Below are 19,351 nucleotides of genomic sequence, written 5' to 3' on the forward strand. Positions count from 1 at the left end.
AAGCTTGCAAAATAGGTAATGGAGGTTCAGTTTGAGGTATCTAGCTTGAATTCAGTTTTAACAAGTACTTATGACTAGTTGGAGTTCAAGCTGATGATATTTTGCATTGCAGTCCAGCAAAGAACTTCACTTAGCAGTACGCATTTTCTGAAACAATGTCTTATGGTGGTCTGCTGTATGTGAAAGAGCAAAGAGCACTTGCTTTTACTAGTAGTTTTGCATGATGATGTGTATTCAGTAGCTGCCAAAAAGAGACATTTCAAATACTGTTTGGTTTCTAAAGCTGAGACTTAAGCACCAAAGCTGAACTACTTCAGTATCCTAGGTTTTGAGTTTTAAAACCAATGTTTTTAAAATATTCTCAATTTTCTCCACCTCTAAATTCTTCAATTGTGAGTATCCACAGTAGAGTTTTTAAAAACTGGAGGGCGGGATTGTTCCAGGACAAGTTGTTACTAAGACAGCATATCCCTATGTTCAGCTATGGAGTGCCTATTACTCTGTCAAAGGAGGCAATGCATGAATCCCTCTTTTCTTCAGTTAAGTACAAATATCAACAAGAAACCTAAGGTTTATCCTAAATATAAATATTCTTTACATTCCCACTTGTGACATGCAGCAGATGATTTGGAAGAACAAGATGATACTGAGGTACCCCCAAAGGAAGAAAAAAGCCCTGAGAAGGAAGAAAAGACAATCTCAGAAACTTTCTTCTATAGTTATGAAGATATATATTCACGGCCATTTGTCACTGAAGACTCAGGGATACCAATTAACCTTCTTACTCTTAAGTATCCTTTCTGTTGAGGCTCTGTAAATTTAAGGCTAGGTATTTCTTAATTTATGTTAAAATTGTACTTGACTAATTTGGAGTATCCTCTGTGGCATTAGTGGGATGCCTTTGGTTGAGGCATGGATAAGAATTCAGTAATGGTCCTGGGTGAATTTAATTTTAAACATTGTCTTGACCATATAAACATTTCTTATTAGACATAACTTTTACTTTCCTAAGTTCTCTCGTAGAACTAGATCATAGTAGGAAATCCATGACAAAGCTTTCCCTTTACACTGGTGTTCCCAAGAGGCTGAGGGTGAGTACACTGAGTTCCTCATATTTCTTCACAGAACTGCTAAAGGAGAAATGTAGAAGAAACTAGAGAGGCTTGTAGCCTGCTGCTCAGAAGACCTAAACTAGTGGAGTGGAGGAAGAGATGCTGATCAATCAAGAGCTATAATACATTCCTTGCTAAGTAGATTCAAGTAGGATATGATATGTGACTATCACAAGGGTTGGTATTTTTCTTTGCAGACACAGTCAAGTTGCTGCTGAAGACTGGATTTTCCATTCTTTGCATCTGCCTGCAGACATTTAAGAGTGAACCTGAGTATTTCTTTGGTTTGGACTCTTGTCTGTAGAAGAGTTCCTAGTAATCGAATGCACATTTCTTACATTATATTTGAAAAAAGATCACCAAACTGCTAGAATGTGAATTTCTAGCAGCCCCAAAGGATTCTGCAGAAGCAAGAAGTGTACCCTTTAATGGAGGTGGGAAAGTGGACCACAACATTTAGAAGGTCTTCACTTTGCCTTCCCCTCAGTTATAGAGTCTTGATATCATTTAACTTCCTGTGCAGTGAACAAAACTTGCCTAATATCAGACTTCTAGTCACTAGATTCAGTATTTTTGTCTCAGTTTTGGTTTAAGCGTTTCTATCCATTTAGTAAACTTTTCTTGAAAGCCAACATCAAATCTTTTCCTTATTGAATTGTTCTCAGATATTCTTTTGGATATGACTGCATCAGAAGTGTAAACCTGATGGTGATGGATAGCCAAAGCCTCTTATATGTAGCAGGCAACCAAGTGGTGATTCTGGACCTGAAAACTAAATCTCAAAGTTACCTCCGGAGCAGCAGTGGAGGTGGAATTGGGTTTCTTGCGGTATGCCTTTATTTTTTCCTTTAGGATGTTAGTCCTTCTTATAAGGCAAAAAGGTCACTTCATTGCCTAATGGGAGATTTCAACAGCTGCACACATGTAAGAAAGTATGGTTCTGATTAAAGGGGTGTAGTGGACCCTGCAGTACAGGGTAACTCAATCTGTCGGTATAATCAACAGAGCACAAATATCTGCATACTTGTCTCAGGCCCAGGTAACTGATAAGTGCTGGCTGAGATTCATTTTAGTACCTATTGCATTCTTATTTAAATATTAGTGCTCATTTCAGCTCTCTTTTTTTTTTCCTCCTATTTACAGCTGATACTGATATAGTATTTCGCCAGTGGTTAAAATTTAGAAAATTAGCAACCTAGATAAATGAAGAGGAAAAAGTATCTGGTTTCACTCTAGTAAACTCCTATGAAAAGCTTGGAATCTCAAATGCTTTTTATGGTTTTATGGCACCTTACCCTGTGAATAGCTCTGCTATCTCTCAGTTGTACTCAGTAAGATCAAAGCTTTCAGTATAACAGCCTCAGACTGTTCTGCTGATATAAGCAGCCTTTCATGGAGAATCGTGGTGCATCTGTCCGTCTTCAGAAAAATGTAATTCAGGATGGCTTTTCTACATCTTTCTGTGTAGATGAACGCTGACCCAAATGGTGCACGTGGAAAGATCAGCTAGTGAGTTGAGTGAGGTAGGAAAAGTCAAAGAATGCATGATAAAGGAGTTTATTATACAGTTTCTCATGGTTCTGAAGTATGTATGTGTGATAATCCTATTTTGTGTGCCTAATAGTTTTACCATTGTGTACGTGTAATGGCTTTATTCAGGTTTTGAGCAATAAGCTGGCAGTTGTTCAGGAAAAACATACAGAAAAATGCTACTTAGTATTTACAGCGATATCTTTTGACTAATGAGTGAGCAAATACAATAACTTAACTAGCAGAATGGAGACAAAGGTGTCATTACACCATGAAACTGGACTTTTATTTTTCAAGGCACACCCTACTAAGCAGTACTTTGCAGTGGGAGAAAAGGGAGAGAAGCCAAACCTCATCATCTACGATTATCCTTCACTGAGGCCTTACAGAATACTGCGAGGTAGTGTAAAAAGTACTATTTTCATTTTACATAAACGGGCAGTGTTTGTAGATCCCAGTAGATGGAGTAGAGGTTCACTTTAACTTTATATCGAATTAAAAGTTTTTGGTATTCCACAGCAGAATAGAAAACACTGATTTCCAACTTTTTTCATTACGGGATTGGAGAAATGTTGAGCTCTCCTTAAACCGTTTTTCCTATTGTTTCTTCCTTTTTTTCCATTCATGTGTTGATTGGTATGTTTCTCCAGGTGGAACAAATAAAGGCTATGTTTTTGGTGATTTCAACCATACTGGCACTCTGCTGGCCAGTATTGGAAGCAGCCCTGACTACATGTTGACTATCTGGGACTGGAAACAAGAAAAGATTGTGTTAAGGTCGAAAGCTTTTTCACAGGATGTTTACAGGGTCACATTTTCTCCTGATAACGAAGAACAGCTAACTACAGCTGGAGTAGGACACATCAGGTAGGTTTACCAGTTATGTTTCATATGCATCAGCTCTAAAGGCATAATACCTAGATGATGACTAGCAGAAACGTATCATTAGCAAACATGCATGAGTGGTGAATGCTATTTTACCTTGCTGTTGCAATTACAAATCCAAAAAGTCCTTCAGCTAGTCAGCAAAGTCTTTTAAACACCCTTGTTTTCAAAAAAGGATGATGCTTGGCGTTCAATATGTGTACTATTAGCTTCATTCTTGTAATTCCAGCAAACACTGTCGAGAATTAATAAAAAATATGTAGACATACCTGTCTTCTAGCTGTTAACAGAGCATTCATGCCTCCTCGGCTTTGCACCTTTGATTTATTGAGCTCAGCTGCTGTTTGGATGGCCAGTAGAACTGGTTGCCAAATCATGGGTTAGAAAGTCACTGATTCAAAAGCTGTGCTTCCATACACTCCATTCTATGGTAAGTTCATGGTTCCTTTTGCAACAAAAAATAAGTGAGAGCTTTAAACTCTTTGAGACAAGGACTAACATTGTGGTATGTGTTTATCTGGTGTTAAGTGCTTGCACAGCACGGACTTAAGATATGGCTTGGATGCTATTGGAATAGATACTTTTAATATTACAACACATCTAAAATTTCTTTGAATTTTACTGAAGAATCAGATCAAAATCTGAGATGTGTTCTACAATTTGGTCATAAGATGGGTCTGAAATAAGAAATTGCTTATGTAGACACAGAATGAAAGTGGTTTAGAGAATATTATTTATGGAAGTCTGACAAAACAAGCTCTTATATAAACTTTCTTTTGAGATAAAATACTATGAATAAACTCTGATACAGCTTTATAACACAGGTATATATGACTCAACGCAAACATGTATTCAAATCCTGATTTCCAGCACTTAACTTAAATGTAATGTCTCCTGCACACGCAGTATACTATCCCTAATTGCAGTATATGTTAATTTTTCTGAAAAGCAATAATTTAAAACAATGTTTTGTACTGCTAAAAATATAATGATTGACTAATAATAGCTGTGAAGATCTAGGATAAAGCTTCTTGCTCACTGAGATTTTACAGTCACGCTCAAGTCCATGGGGTTATTTGTATGAAAATTAGGGAAGAAGTTAGTCCCTTGGATTTACAAAGTTGAACATCATACACTAGAGATAGCAAGAGTAAAATAGACATCCTTAAGTATGTGTATTGGATGTATCTGGAAAGATATGGCTGTCAATTTAACAGTTATCTGTTTTAAGTAGTAGTGTAACCTTCGTTCTGCCCATGTTAAATTCTCCTGGGTTTTTCTTAGAGGTAATATATGGGAAAGTTTGTACATTTACAAAGATTTGTCTCATTAAAAAACAAACAAGCAAAATATCCAAGGTCTCCTGTGAAAAACAATAATAAATGAACAAAATGGAATCCGTGGTAAGATTATTACAATGTCTGAGAGAGATTAAAAAGCATGTCTAGGAAATCTTCTATCAGTGAGGGATGTGTTTTCTTTACTCAGGTTCTGGAAGATGGCTCACACATTCACTGGACTCAAGTTACAAGGAGCTTTGGGCAGGTTTGGAAAAACAGCAGTGACTGACATTATAGGGTACGTGGAGCTACCTGATGGGAAGGTAAGTCTGAACAAGTTTAACTGATTTTATGTTCCTTCTCATGTTTTGTTGAAAAGTTTATTGAGTAAGTTGGAGAGTTACTATTCACTTCTGAGTGATATGAATGCACTGCTCAATGCACTGCTCTAATAAGCTAGTATTGAGATTAATTTGCCAAATAAAATTGCTTGCTTTGTAATAATTGAAAAGTAAATTTGACATTATAATTCCCAGACAAAAGATCTCTATTGGCTTAGGGCTGAGGCTCCTCTTATGGCGTAGTAAAGATGTTCGTGTAAAGAAATGAAAAGTGTGTTAGCCACAATCTTCAGTCATTTCAGTGCAGGTAATTGATGCCATGTTCCTTAAAAGTTGAATCTTGTCTTCCTTTACAACTTCTCTTGAAAATACCTGTGCATTGCTATCAATTTAATGCTTTTGTAGAAGGAAGCCACTAAGTTAACCATATTCTTGTCAATGTTTCTGCATGGTAAAGTACAGTTGCATGCCTGCTTCTCTCCATTTGCATTGAAGGTTATCTCAGGGGCTGAGTGGGGCAACTTGCTGCTTTGGGAAGGGGGCCTCATCAAAGTAGAGCTCTGTCGAGCTGGACACAAGCCTTGTCATAATGGCCCTGTCAGCCAGATAGTTCTGGATGAAGGAGAACTTGTCACTGTTGGAAAAGATGGCTTCATTCGGGTGAGTTTTTTATTGCTCTGCCTTTTGGTGTACGAATTTGTGATCAGCAGATACATGTCACATATTTTCTTTACCAGAGCTTATTTATGGTGACATCTTTGCATTATAGTTGCTTTCTGAGAATTAATTTGTAGATGAGAATATGGACATGTCTCCACAGTGTACATGTTTGAATCAGGTAGTGTTTACACACATTCTGTTTCATTGTGGTTTTTTGTGTCATTTTGTTTAATCTTTATAATTTTCAAGCCTAGTAATGCATTCTTGTTGTTTCAAAGGATAAACAATGACAACTTTGAAATTAATTTTCTGATTATTTTAATGCTTAGATTATTAATACAGAAATTAATTAATATCTTAGAGATACATGCACTGAAATAGAGGAACAGTCAGAATAAAAAGTATTTCCATTAGGAAAATTAACTTGATTCTAAGGGTGCCAACTGACATTTTGTTCTCATACCACAGAGCAGAACACGGATATGTTACTTTTCCCATTTGACCATGCTGCCTCAGTATAAGCAATGCTCAGAGCAGCTAGATGTCACTTACTTTCTCTGAGGTTGCTACGCATAGTGCTACCAGTGCCAGGGCTGAATTTAAGCTATTGTTATATGAGAATTGGAGAGGGAACTTTTACATATACTTTGCATTGCACCCAATTGTACGAGATGGTAGTTGCTAATCGCCAGTGTTCCAGATTACATTCAGAACAGTGAGTGTGTGCTGTATGTCATACTTTACCTGTAGAACCTATCCTCTCCTGATTTGTCAAGATTTTGAATTTCCATATTAATTGTACGTGAAAATGTAATCTGACCTAATGAAAACCCTCTTTTTTTGTTTTCAATTCTTTGAAGGTGTGGAACTTTGAGGCAATAGATGCTGCTGATTCTGTGGATGAGACAGGGTTATTGGAGATGGAACCTATGAATGAACTTCATGTTGGCAAGAATGTCAGTCTGAGTTTTATGTCAAAAATTTATGACTGTGGACACCCCTTTTGGTATTCTCAGGTAAGATACACTCAAAGTACATGCAGCCCTGCGGAGAAACTGTAAGAGAGAGGCAATGTTAACTAATAGCAGTAAGACCTTACAGGTTGGTACATCTCTTTTCTGTAGAATTCGATCTTTTGGATTTATATTTACTGTGTAGTAACACGTGAGCCTATGGCTTGCAGAGCCAGAGCTGCATAAGAGTAGGAGAGTGTCAAAATTCAAGTTCTTTTATCCTGGACTGATAGATAGGACTGATGGTGATGTGGGTCCTACTTCAGTCATTTCATTTTTACAATGATAATCATTAAGGAATTTTAAAGGAGTTATTGTGGTCAGTTTTATTTCTGCATTGAGTTTCAAAATATTCAGGTTACATTTTTGGTTTTGCTTCTTCAGGGTGCCAATGGAACAATCTGGAAGCTGGATTTGACTTTTTCAAACATAGTAAGTTTATTTTCTTTTTTTATTTCTTCAGTTCCTTTATAGTAACTTGTTTTAACTATGTGAGATGCATCTACAGTGAAATTTGTATTTAGTGAAGTTGCAGAGCTGAAAATTTTAGCCTTGAAACAGATCTCTTTTTTTTTTTTTTCATAATATTACTGGTAATCCTGCACAGTCATTATAATCAAAAGTCATTATTGATTTTTGCTTCCTGAAGTGTTGGCTGCCAAATTCAAATTATCTTAAACAGGAAATAAAAGTTGCATGTATGCAGGAAATGAGTTCAAGGATTATTTATATATCCTATCTAGTAGGTGTATTTGAAACAATCATTACTGTTACCTCCAAATGACACAAAAAACTAGGAAAAACAAGGACAACATATGCACTTTGTATGTTTTATCCAGCTGACTTCTACTGTTACTGCTGGAGGTGTTTTTGATGAAGGAATAGATGACAAAGGTAAAATGAGAGCATGCAATTTTTGCTCCAGGACATACTGAAGTTAATGGTAATATTCCCTTTGATTGGTATGAAGTTTTAAGGCAACAGCTAAGTAATGTTCCAAGAATTTCATGATTAAAAAGGATGAATAAAACATGCTGTAAAAATTAAGGTAAAGAATGGACAACAACAAATAAAATCCCTTGGATGATGAAAAAATTTCCCAGGTATTATAAGCCCTAAGCTTGACAGTATTTTCTTTGCCTTTAGAGCAACAGCTCTTTGCTAAAAACATTAATTCTAGGCTTGAAACTGCTTAATGGAAGTGGACATGCTGTATTTCCCTTTATTTTCACCTTGAGAATGGTGGCATTCTAAATCAACTTAATGTTCCTGTACTAGTTTGCGCATAATCTTTTCATGAACATTTGAGTTAAAAAAAAAAAAAAGAAAGAAAGAATTCCCCATAGGCAACTCATGCCTGGCAAATTTTGTTCACACAACCAGTATCTGCCTAGATTGTTCAGGTTGACTGTAGCTATGGCTGGTAATAACTTCTAAATGCAGCTCCAGCACATAGCAAAATTTCTGTTTTTTTGTTTCACACGGCAGACCCATGATCCGGAGTGCCTCTGCACCTTTCACTCTGGAAGGATTGAGGCCATGAGCGTCTCTCCCATAACATACCTTATGGCCACCACTGCTCTTGACCGTAAGTACGCTATTCCTTTGCTCTTATTCCACTGTAATCTTTGGTTTTGGAGAACAATGATGATTGGTTTGGAACTATTATGTTTTGAATAAATTGTGTATTTGCTCTTCAAAAATCACTTTACAGACAACGGTTATTCCTGGGATTAGTTCTTTTACAGTTGGGACAAATCATTAAAGTTTTGAAGTAATACTTTGGGATCACCTCATCTTAAAAGCCTGGGATTTTAATGGGAAGCTTCGTAAATTCCGTTTGTTCTGAAGGAACAGCTGGAAAGATGAGACATTTGGTTTGAATAACAGCGTTCGTATTCAGGCCTCCATACTGATAAGTGTTGGGATCTTTGTTTTGTAAGGAATTACTTACATTTCTACCATTGTGTAAGTCATTGTGAATATTAATATTTGTGGCTTTCTTAGAAAAAGCAATCGCTATCTCACTCTCAACAACAGATAGCATGTTAATTACAGATATTAATTTACGTTATATAAATAGGCTTACCATAATCTGAAAGAAGAACCACAGGCCAGAACATTAACAATGTCATTTATGCTGCTTAGAAAATGCTATAAGATCTTTAACTCAATTATTGTCAGCTGTACCTTGTCATTTATCTGTGTTATACAAAATACATGCACTTCTAGCCTGAAGACAAAGTTATAACAGTTGAGCAAATTACACTTAGGATATTTGCCATCTGCAATGGAATTTAATGCAAACCAATGTATATCTACTATTCCACCTCTGGTGAAATTGGATTTTCTTTGGAAAATCTCCCATTTTCATCCACTTAAATATTTTTCTCCCTAGGCAATTCCAAGTAATAGTGTATCATCTTTTCCTATGTTGACAGTACAGATTTCCCTTAGAGTAGTCCACAGTTCTGTGATTACTCAAAAATTACACACAGTGGTCAGTGTGGGACTTCTTATTAAACCCCTCAGCCCTGACAACTCATGGGAGTGAGTTAAAGAGTGAAGTAAGCTTACGTAAGCACCATGCTACCTGTGGTACTTTGTAACCATCAGTTATGTCTTTCAAGGTGTATGTTTGATGCTCAAAGAGAAAAATAAATAACTTGCCACACAGCTTTTCATTCAAATAAATAGAAATTTCTCCATAAATCTTAAGCTGGAAGTGACATTGCAAGAAATAAAATCCTATTGTCTCCTTTACATGCAGGGTCAGTGCGTATCTATGATTTCATCAGCAACAGTCAGCGGAGTGAAATTCATTTTAAACAAGGAGGAACAGCATTGACATGGGCACCTCATGTTGTAAGTTTTTGTTTGTGTGTTAACAAAAATTCATAAAGGACCTACAAGTCTGCAAGCATCAAGAAAAATTCTCACGATGCAAAACATGAAAGAAGTTACTGTTTAGTCCATGCTGGAATTTACTGTATTAGTACGTATGTATAAATTTGTGCAGTAGTATGTATGTATATAGTGCACCATTTGATTTTACTGTGGGTTGTCAGGTATCCAAATTTGTGAAATTTTAAAATCAGATCTCTGTGTGCAGTCCAGGAAGTAATGTTAGCTTGTGGACTAACAACTTCTGTTGAATCCAAGCAGAGTAATTGTCAATTAACATAAATTAGTTAACACAGGTCAAAATGACAGCCCAGACAATCCACAAACATTTGCAGATTAATCATAAAAAATTGTTACCGGAAATGATCATTTGTAGAGTGTGGAGTCTATCACTTTTAGACATATTTACTAATTTTAGTTTAAGAACATAACTAGACACTATTTTAAGAAACATAGCAAGCCTAGTGGTTTCACTGCAAGCAAATTTATGGAGTAAAGTGCGTTAGCTTGTCCAAGGCAAGGACAGCACCGGGTCAGTAATCTAGTAACTGTAATTCCGGTCACACAGACATGCAGGGATGCTATTTGGTGATGACCAAAACATTCACGATGTCACCACAATAACTTGTACAGCATTACAGAATGAATTCAGATCAGTTTTACGAAAGTTGTTACGAAACACAGACTGAAAAATCAGGGGTATTTAGTCTCCCTAGATTCTTTTAAACTCTAATTTAATACTTGCATATAGTTTAAGGTTCTTGAATCTGTTTGAAAATCGGTGCTGTTAATCTAAGAAAATTTCATTCCACATACTTCAAAGCATCTGTATCCCATTACATCCTCATAGACAAGCTGCCAAAGTGCAGGTTAGGTAAGTGACATGGATTTTAAACTGCCTGAATGACTGGGCTGCAGGGGGCAGTGATCAATAGATCAGTACCACAACCTCCAGTTAGAGGGAAGTCTAGTTGTGTGCTCCAGCAGTCATTACATGAACCAATACTCCTCATTAATGACCTGAATACTGGGACAGAGTGCACCTTTGGTAAGTTTGCAGATGATAAATACTGGGAGGAGCAGCTGATAGGCCAGATGGTTGTGCTGCCTTTCAGAGCAACCTGGACATGCTGGAGAACTGAGCTGAGGGGAATCTCGTGGAGTTCAACAAGGGAAAAACACAAAGTTCTGCATCTGGGTAGGAATACCAGAGGCATCAGTACTTCCTGGTAGCCCACCAGCTGAAAAGAAGATCTACAGAGAAGGATCTTGGGATTCTAGTAGATGCCAAGCTGACTATTAGCCAGCAGTGTACCCTCATGGCAAAGAAGGCCAATGGCATCCTTGGCTGCACTGGGAAGGCTGTTATTAGCTGGTCAGGGAGGTGATACCCTCCTCTTTACTCAGAACTTGTGAGACCACATCTGGAGTACTGTGTCCAGTGCTGGCTTCCCCAGTAGAGGAAAGATACAGACTTACTGGAGGGAGTGAAGTGCAGGGCCACAGATCTGAAGACCATGAGTGACTACTTTTGATCATCTAGTGAGCAAAGTTGCCATACACCTTCTTATTACAGAGATGATTTTTAAGATATGGCAACATAGGCTCATCTCTCAAGATAACTGGAAAGCAGTTACACCTATCTTCCTACAATAATGTCCATAACAGTTTCATACGTAACACTGTGCTTTTTCCAGTTGCTCTCCGATCTTATCCATTTACCCTTATCTCTTCACACAGCAATTTTCATTCTAGTCTAATTTCTAGCATGCATTAATGTACATAATGTTACAGTCTGTACATAACATTATGTACGTGATGGTACAGTCTGCAACATATCTGAATTTGACTCATCTTGTAAGTGACTTCAAGATGCTACTTTATATGGCTAATACTAGCTACATCTGTGAGTCCAGATAGATCCAGCTAAAACTCATGACTGTTTCTGCCAACTCTTCTATCTTGCAGTTTAAGTCTGTCTACATTTTTATCGATTGGATTCCCCTCAGGGCAAATTAGTTAAAGTCTCCATAACCTCCTATTTCCATCTCAAGTAGATGTCTCAAGTCCCTGTTGACAGTTGTACTTTACATGGTCAGCCAGACACAAGTCTATGCCCTCATCTCTTCAAAAATCATATCCACATTCAATGCCAAATATTATATTCAGGATAGTATAATAATTCTTTTTTGACTTCCAGATCTTCTCCTTAAGAAGATACTGATACGAATGCTTATCAGTATGGATCACCTTTTCCCCAGATGTTTCCACTCCCAAAGCATGTCATCAATAAGTAAAATGAAAACAACAGACAAAAACCCCAAACCAATGAACCAATCTAAACACACCTCACCACCACCTTTACTCAGTCCTTCCCTTCCCTTTACGGTAGCATATTAGAAAGAATAAACAAAACTTCCCTTGTATGGAACATTCTTTGTGCTTTAAGGTCACATCCATGTAAGATGAGTTATAAGTTAACAGCAGGACATGCGACATGCAGATTATTATTCTAAACTCCTCGATGTACACTGTGATTTTTTTTTCTTCATTCTTCCACTCAAAGGTAAATCCTGAAGGAGGTCTAATTGCTGTGGGGTTTGAAGATGGTGTTGTCCGCATAATTGAAGTTTATGATCCCACAGGACTGCCCACTCTTGTAGGACGGTCCAATATAGGGAATGCAGAGATAAATCTGAAACAAGCTTTCAAACCTCATACTACTGCAGTTACAGCCTTGGCATACGAACGAAATGGAGATATCCTTGCCACAGGGGTATGTATCACTTCCTTTGTTTATTTTTATTAAGCAACAACTTGCAAGATTATTTAAAGAGTTAAGGCAAATTTTGATCACTGACAATGCAGTTATACTTCTGTTATAGCTGTCAATTGCTTCCTGTATTTCTCAGTAGTGCTAGGGGAAGAGAAGGATCTGTTTGCATGCACTTCATTTCCTGAAGGAAAGCAACCATGCAATTCATACAGTTTATTTTTTGAATTACTGGATTGTTTAGTGTGAATTCTGTAATCCCTTTTGAAGATGCATTTGGCTTATTTTTGAATTAGTTTAGTAGTGTCTTGCATTTAGTAAAAGCAAGTCCATTTGTACACCATCTTGGCAGAACACCAATAGCTACCCAACACTCCTTTGCAACAAGATCATCTGATCTGTTTGTCAGTGTGTCTGCTAGGCTTTGAAATGATTTCCAGTCAGAGAACTGGGAACAGGTAACAAGCCACATCAGAGATCAAAACAGGAAATCCAGGAAACAGTTTGGGAACATCAGAATACCAGGCTGTGAACAGGTATACCTCTGACATAGCTCAGGCTAGGGCTGAAGACCTAGGCCTAAGCTTTGTCTGAGTTCCTGGAGCAGTGGGCAAAAGGTGCATGAATTGAGATGCCAGGAGAGGCTTGTGAGGGCAACTAAGGCCTACAGCTCTACTCAGCAGCCCAGAGGAAGCTGGGCAAGATTTTTATTCCCCCACGCTGTAATCATCATGAAAATCCAATTCTACGTACCAAGGCACTTGCAAGTCCCTTTGTCTAGCCAAAGAACATCTGAAGGATGTGTTTCACACAGTACTTAAAATTGTTCAGATGTTCTGTCAGCCTTCATTCAGTAATTATCTCTTTTTCCTTTTTTTTTCTTCAGAGTAAAGACAAAACAGTTTTCTTTTTTGCTGTTGAAAATGAATACAAGCCAGTTGGATTCATCTATGTCCCTGGGCCTGTGCAGGCATTACAGTGGTCTCCACCTTCTCATGTGAGTAATGCATGCTTGTTTTTTTTTTTCCTCTGCTGTGTTATTTTGAAAAGAACTTCCAATGAAAACCAGTGGAGGATCATCACTAGCTACATTCTCTATATACAGAGCAAAAGATGTTTTGCTGCTTTTTTCTGCATTCTGCTTCAGAATGACAGATTCTTTGTAGCTGTACCTCTAGTTCAGTCACTTTGGATAAATTCTGGACTTTGCATAATCAAGAGCAGAAACATACATAAGCCACAGAATTTTGTGCAGTATTTTGAGTTCCTGCCTTGAACTAACAAGGCTGTCCCTTTTGCCCACATTATTACAATCATTTGCAATTGTAGACAAAACTTTCAGAGCACATTAAGAAAATTTTGGGGTGCTTCTCTGAACTTATGCTCTGTATTCAGTGTTATTCAGTGACATAAACAGATTCTTGATTATACTTACTTTAGAAATTTGATGTGGTTATGGTAATGTGTGAATTTTTTGTTGGTCCAGTATTCTTATTTAGAAGGAAGATAGTTCATTATATTTAATACTGACAAAGTGGCCACCAGGATGCATTATAATGCTTTACAATGGCAAACTTCAACTATTATTGCTTGTTTTTTGAGGACAGATAAAAACTGTGCTGGGAAAAGAGCTCTTGCTGGTATGAACTCTGTCTTACAGCAGAACTGACAGGTTTTGGTCAAACAGTTACATTTTGGGTCCTTTCCTTGAGGACAAGGTGCTCCTTACTAAAAGAAAAGTACCTGTCATGTCTTTGATGTGTCGCATTCCTCTGAGTAATTTTTACTACAAGTATTAGATCTCCACTGCTAAATGTGAACACTTGCTAAACATAATTCAAGCAGCAGACTGTTTTTTTGTTTCCCTTTAAATAAGCACCATGTTAATTATATACATTTAATGAATATGTTTTTAAGGATGAGATTTTATACATGAACCATATGATTGCTCATTAAGGTTTCCACAGCAACTCTAATATATCCCCTGGCACATTTTTAGTGTTGGGTCAGATAATCTTCTCTCTCTTCTCCAGATAGCTTATGAAAATTGAAACTACATACAGACTTGCATTATAAATTCTCAAAACACTAAATAATTATTACCCTCACCTTGTCTATTCTTCCTGACCTGGCGTTTTAAGGGAACCAGCAGGTACCAGCAATTAAAAAAAGCAAACAAACTCAAGCTAAATAGCATTTGGCAAGATTTCCAGGCCAGTGTTGAAGGTATTAAGGGATTTAAATATCATAGAAACATAACAATTTACAAGTATTTATCAAAACAAAAACTCAGCTTCTAACTTCTGGGCCAGATTAACCTTAAAATTTACCAGACTCCCAATATATTATGATTCTTCCTAGCTAGATGGTGTCAGTATAATAGCCATTTTGTATAAGGCAAGGACTTCTTCAGTTCCTTAGCTTTTCCTGGGATACATGTGTGGAGTTCACTACAAAATACCATCTCCTATTTATTTCTATGGAAAGTATAACAGATACAAAGACCACAGCAACACTATTTGATAGAGCAAATTCTCAGCTATAAAACACTCTTTTTCAACATGGTCACCACTATTAGCTATGCATTTTCACCCCTGATGAACAAGAGGAAAAATCTACACCAGCAGAAGCCACCCAGTGTTTCATAGCCACTATGACAACATTGTTGCTAGGAAAACATTGCCCATGCAATCCGTCATTCATTGACCCAGACAGATGAAAGTCAGGAGGCTCCAAATCCAGAATACATGGTGGGTGTGATAGGCTAGTCCAACCAAGACTGGCAGTGTGCTCCATGGTCTTCAAACTGGTATGAGGCCTGGTGTTAATGTGTTGCAAGAGAAAGATTGTCTTCTCTGGCTTGACTCTGGAAGTTGAAGCCTTCAGTTTAGTCAGCATCACAGTGAAGTGGTCAGAGTTGATGGTTTGTCTGGGTTCCAGGAAATCTAGGAGAATGACCCCTTTCCTATCCCAAAAGAGAGGGCACATCACTTTATCCGCTGAGGGCTGCATCTTGAACTTTTTCTTTGATGGGGAATTCACATCACCACTCCATGGACTGCCATTTTGACTCCAGCTCATAGTAGTGACACCACATCTCATCACTGGTAATCATGCAATGTAGGAAACTGTCATCTTTAGCCTCGCATTCAGTAGGTCCTGACAAACTTGCATATAGTTTTCTGTCTGTTCCAGTGTGAGCATTTGTGGGATCCATCTGGCTCAAACTTTGCAATATTGCCACCATTGTTTCCAACATACTGAAGCTGATAGTCAGCTCTGTACACAGTTCCCTGATTGTAATCCTCTGATTCTCACTGATGAGCTGATCAAGACGCTCTTCATTTCATGTTGTGACAGCTGTGCATGACCATTCAGAACATGGCTCGTCTTTCACGTTGATGTCACCACTGCTAAAATGCACTACTCATTGCCTCACTGTACTCACACTCACTGTTTGTTCTCCATAAATGTTCAGGAAGTGTCAGTGAATGCCAGTGGGTGCCATTTTTTCCTCATGGAGGAATTCAGTTCCACACCTTTGCACTCACTTCCATGTCAGACGCCATTTTGTCAGAGTGTCCCTCTGCTGCCATCTGTTGCACAGCAAGAAAATGTAAGGGAATATTGGTGAGAAGGTTCAACCTCTACTGCCATACCACCAATACCCAGCTCTGACATCATGGGCCAACATACTAAAACAGGAGACATTGCTTTCATAGCAGCCCTCAGAAGTTTGCTGGTTTCTGGTGTCCATATAAGAGTATCCAATCAAATAACAACACAGTTAAGAGTTAATGCCTCCTGACTGGAGTTTGACTTTGAGAAGGTGCATCTACTGAGTAACTTTTTTCCCCTTTCTCTCAATTCCATTTATACATCTGCCCAATATTTGTATTTTTTGTGTTTTTGTGTAGGTGGCAAGCATGCTTCTCATCCTTTGTGAGAATGGATATGTTCTCCAGGTTCCTGCCCCTCTCCCTGAGAAACTGGATACAGCATCCACCTATCATATCAAAAACCTGCCGACACAGTACTTTCATTTTTATAGCATTAAGTCCCGAATCAAGGTAAAGAAGTCTCCTTTGGAGGAATTTCATATTTGTGTTCAGAGGACAAAGTTTCCTCTAAGAGTTTCTACTCTCTGTATTGAAGTGCAGGATTTTGGCTGAGCTTCTTAGAAGGGAAGGCAAGGTGGAGTCCATTTGTGGCTGTATTTCAGCGTTTGAAATTTCAAGTTGTTTGTTCATTCAAATATAAAATGCATCACACTGAAAACATGTTGTGTGTTTTGATTAAACATTAGTGGAAGTGAAGTTAGCACATTGGTTTTTATTTTGGTATTTTTCAGAAATATTTTTATTTTGGTAATTTTCAGAAAAAGTATGTTTCTTTATTTGATGTTAGCCCTGCAGCAAATTCCTTTGAACGGTCATAAAACACTTACGTGGTCACTTTGAGGCAAACATGAAACTTTTTTTTATTTTCAGCAGTTATATGTTTCCAAATTTTTTATGTTGTAATAACTTAAAAGGGACATTTTTACCTTCCATATTGAAATCTATGCATTTCTGAATAAGAACTGGCTTTTTAGAAGATGTGCAGAAACAAGGGAGAAGTGCTATGCCAGTTGTCAGCTATCTTTAATTTCGTGAAATTAGAAACCTTGTCTTAGTCAAGAGCAGAACTGCAGTGAGCAGGCTCTCAGTCCGCTGTTCAATCCACCATTATCCTAGCAGCCTATCTGGTTCTGTTCTTAACCAGCAACTTCTCTGCTTCCTCTGTTCACTGCTTCTGTATTCGGAGCAGTGCGTTACTGAATGTCAGACAAAGCCTCATTTCTTGTTGTAACTAGGAGGATAGCAACATTCAGGAGAAAGATTCTGTGGTGGTTTTCTCACAGGAAGAACCATAAAGGTAGCATACACATGTAAGAAAAGATTCAATGTATTGTGTGTGGAGTTTTATGTGGTTTTGTTTGATTTAGTCAAAAGAGAAGAATATAAATTTAAATTTATACACACATATATATATATACACGTATATATGTAATGTTCCTAAGTCTTAGGAAAATAGAAAATGTTGTCATCTCTTTCCTCTGGGAGAATAGATCAATAATTAATAAGTTGGAAGAAGAATGTTTTAGATAATATGTAAGGAAAGATATATAGCAGTAAGGATGGTGAAGCACTGAAATAGTTTACATAGACCATGGAATCACCGTAGCAGGAAATTTATAAAGTGCAGATCTGACAAACCTCAGCTCATAATACTTAAGGTTTAACTGATGCTGCTCTGGAGCAAAAGAACAATCTTTTGAGATCCTTTCCAGGCATTTCTCTATGACTTTCTATCAGATATTTTCTTAGGAATTACCTGTTCCAGAGAATGTTTGCTATTTGGTTTTGCTCAAGGTGGCTTGAACAGAAAGGATGTTTTAAAGATTTTGTGTCCTCCCTTCAGTTTTCAGAAGAAGTGAAGTCCGTTACAGGTTCTCTCTTTTACTGTACATACATCAGTAACATATTAGAACCTGAAAATCTGACATCAGCTTTCCAAGCAGTTTTTATCCTTTCAAGGAATATTTCTGCATAAGTAGCATACTAATAGTGGTTAATATTGGGAATAATCTCTCTGAGGAAGTGCTGAAGTCTGATTCTTATGCAGAATGGCTTCTGTTTCCAAGGTCCATGATTTAAATACTTTGGAGGAGGGAAATGGGCACTTCCCATGAGGTCTGGTTGATTTCTGCTTAGTTGAAGGAAAAGAGATTTCTCTGGATATTCTGTGTATGTAATGCCAGAACCACCTTGGATTTTGTTTATGAGACTACTTCAGTCAGTAATTCATGAATTGCATTTGTTTCATGTCTTTATGTTTCACTGCCTGTTGTAACAGCTGGAAGAGGAAATTGCACTAAGAGAGAGAAAAAAGCAAGAGAAGGAAAAAGCAAAACTTGAACGGATAATACAGCTACAGGAGATGGGAATGGAGGTGGAAGAAGAACCTGAAGAAGAGGAGCCATTGCCACCAATCTACATACCAGAGGAGCCCAGCCCCATTCTCTGTGGGTTTTATTCAGCACCTGGGAAATTTTGGCTTTCCTTGGTAAATCCATTTTTTTTCATGTTGCTTGGATTGCAAGATATGGCAACATTCCACTCCCACCTGAGTATCTTCAAAAATTATTTGAAACCTGCAGTCTCTGGGATACAGAATTCCCATCTTAGTTGATGGTTTCAGTGATCTTTTTGAAGTAAATCAGTAGCGTTAGTCCAATTCAGAAGTTTTTCAGTAAATGCTCTTCTTCATCACACCTGAATGGGCACAAAAGCTAACCTGTTCCTTTGCTAGTAGAAAGTAGAATCTTAACATATTGATAGGATGGACTGTAATGCCATCATCATTATAGATTTTCTCTATGGGTATATAAGTTCTCTAGATGTTTGGAAGTAGTGTTTCCTAAGCTATCCTTAAGAAAAAAATTATTCAGAACATTACATTTACTCGGCCAGCTGCTTCAGTGTTCTTTTGTCACCATTTCTTTATGGTCTTTCTCTTCAGGGTGGATATGACTCAGGTTTCCTTTATCATTGTGCGTTCTCCTCAAATGAGCACCAAGAAGACCCTGAAAACAGGCAAGATGAACCTTTTGAAGTGATTCCTATTGAGGACACTGATGACAACCCCATCCACCAGATCTCCTTCTGGTAAAACAGTTTAGTGTAAAACTAAATCCCTTCTAGTTGGATTGTAGATCATCATTGGTTCTCTTCACTAGTTAGAGGACATGGTTAGCTCTCAAGGAGAATATCGAGGGATCAGTCCATCTCTTTTGTTCAAAGAATACAGG

The 19,351-nt window shown here is 37.7% G+C and overlaps 1 protein-coding gene across 15 annotated transcripts in view; it reads left to right on the forward strand.

Moving 5' to 3' along the window:
* The window catches only part of CFAP44 (cilia and flagella associated protein 44), a 44,125-nt gene that overhangs the window by 6,599 nt on the left and 18,175 nt on the right, over window positions 1-19,351 (forward strand). For 11 of the 15 annotated variants that reach the window (XR_002439391.1, XR_002439392.1, XR_002439393.1 and 8 more), the window contains exons 4-18: window positions 620-791; window positions 1,778-1,940; window positions 2,940-3,042; window positions 3,293-3,509; window positions 5,016-5,130; window positions 5,644-5,808; window positions 6,669-6,824; window positions 7,206-7,253; window positions 8,310-8,409; window positions 9,592-9,686; window positions 12,292-12,501; window positions 13,385-13,495; window positions 16,416-16,568; window positions 18,397-18,606; window positions 19,063-19,208. Coding sequence is in view for 12 of the 15 variants with exons in the window: in XM_021398952.1 (XP_021254627.1) it covers window positions 620-791; window positions 1,778-1,940; window positions 2,940-3,042; window positions 3,293-3,509; window positions 5,016-5,130; window positions 5,644-5,808; window positions 6,669-6,824; window positions 7,206-7,253; window positions 8,310-8,409; window positions 9,592-9,686; window positions 12,292-12,501; window positions 13,385-13,495; window positions 16,416-16,568; window positions 18,397-18,606; window positions 19,063-19,208 (2,164 nt within the window). In the remaining 3 variants the exon portion in view is untranslated. Of the gene's footprint in view, window positions 1-619; window positions 792-1,336; window positions 1,531-1,777; window positions 1,941-2,580; window positions 2,636-2,939; window positions 3,043-3,292; window positions 3,510-5,015; window positions 5,131-5,643; window positions 5,809-6,668; window positions 6,825-7,205; window positions 7,254-8,309; window positions 8,410-9,591; window positions 9,687-12,291; window positions 12,502-13,384; window positions 13,496-16,415; window positions 16,569-18,396; window positions 18,607-19,062; window positions 19,209-19,351 lie in introns of those variants that run through there. The other 4 variants (XM_021398887.1, XM_021398932.1, XM_021398941.1 and 1 more) reach the window with 4 other exon arrangements.

Source organism: Numida meleagris, chromosome 1, assembly GCF_002078875.1.
Source record: "Numida meleagris isolate 19003 breed g44 Domestic line chromosome 1, NumMel1.0, whole genome shotgun sequence".
NCBI lineage: Eukaryota > Metazoa > Chordata > Aves > Galliformes > Numididae > Numida > Numida meleagris.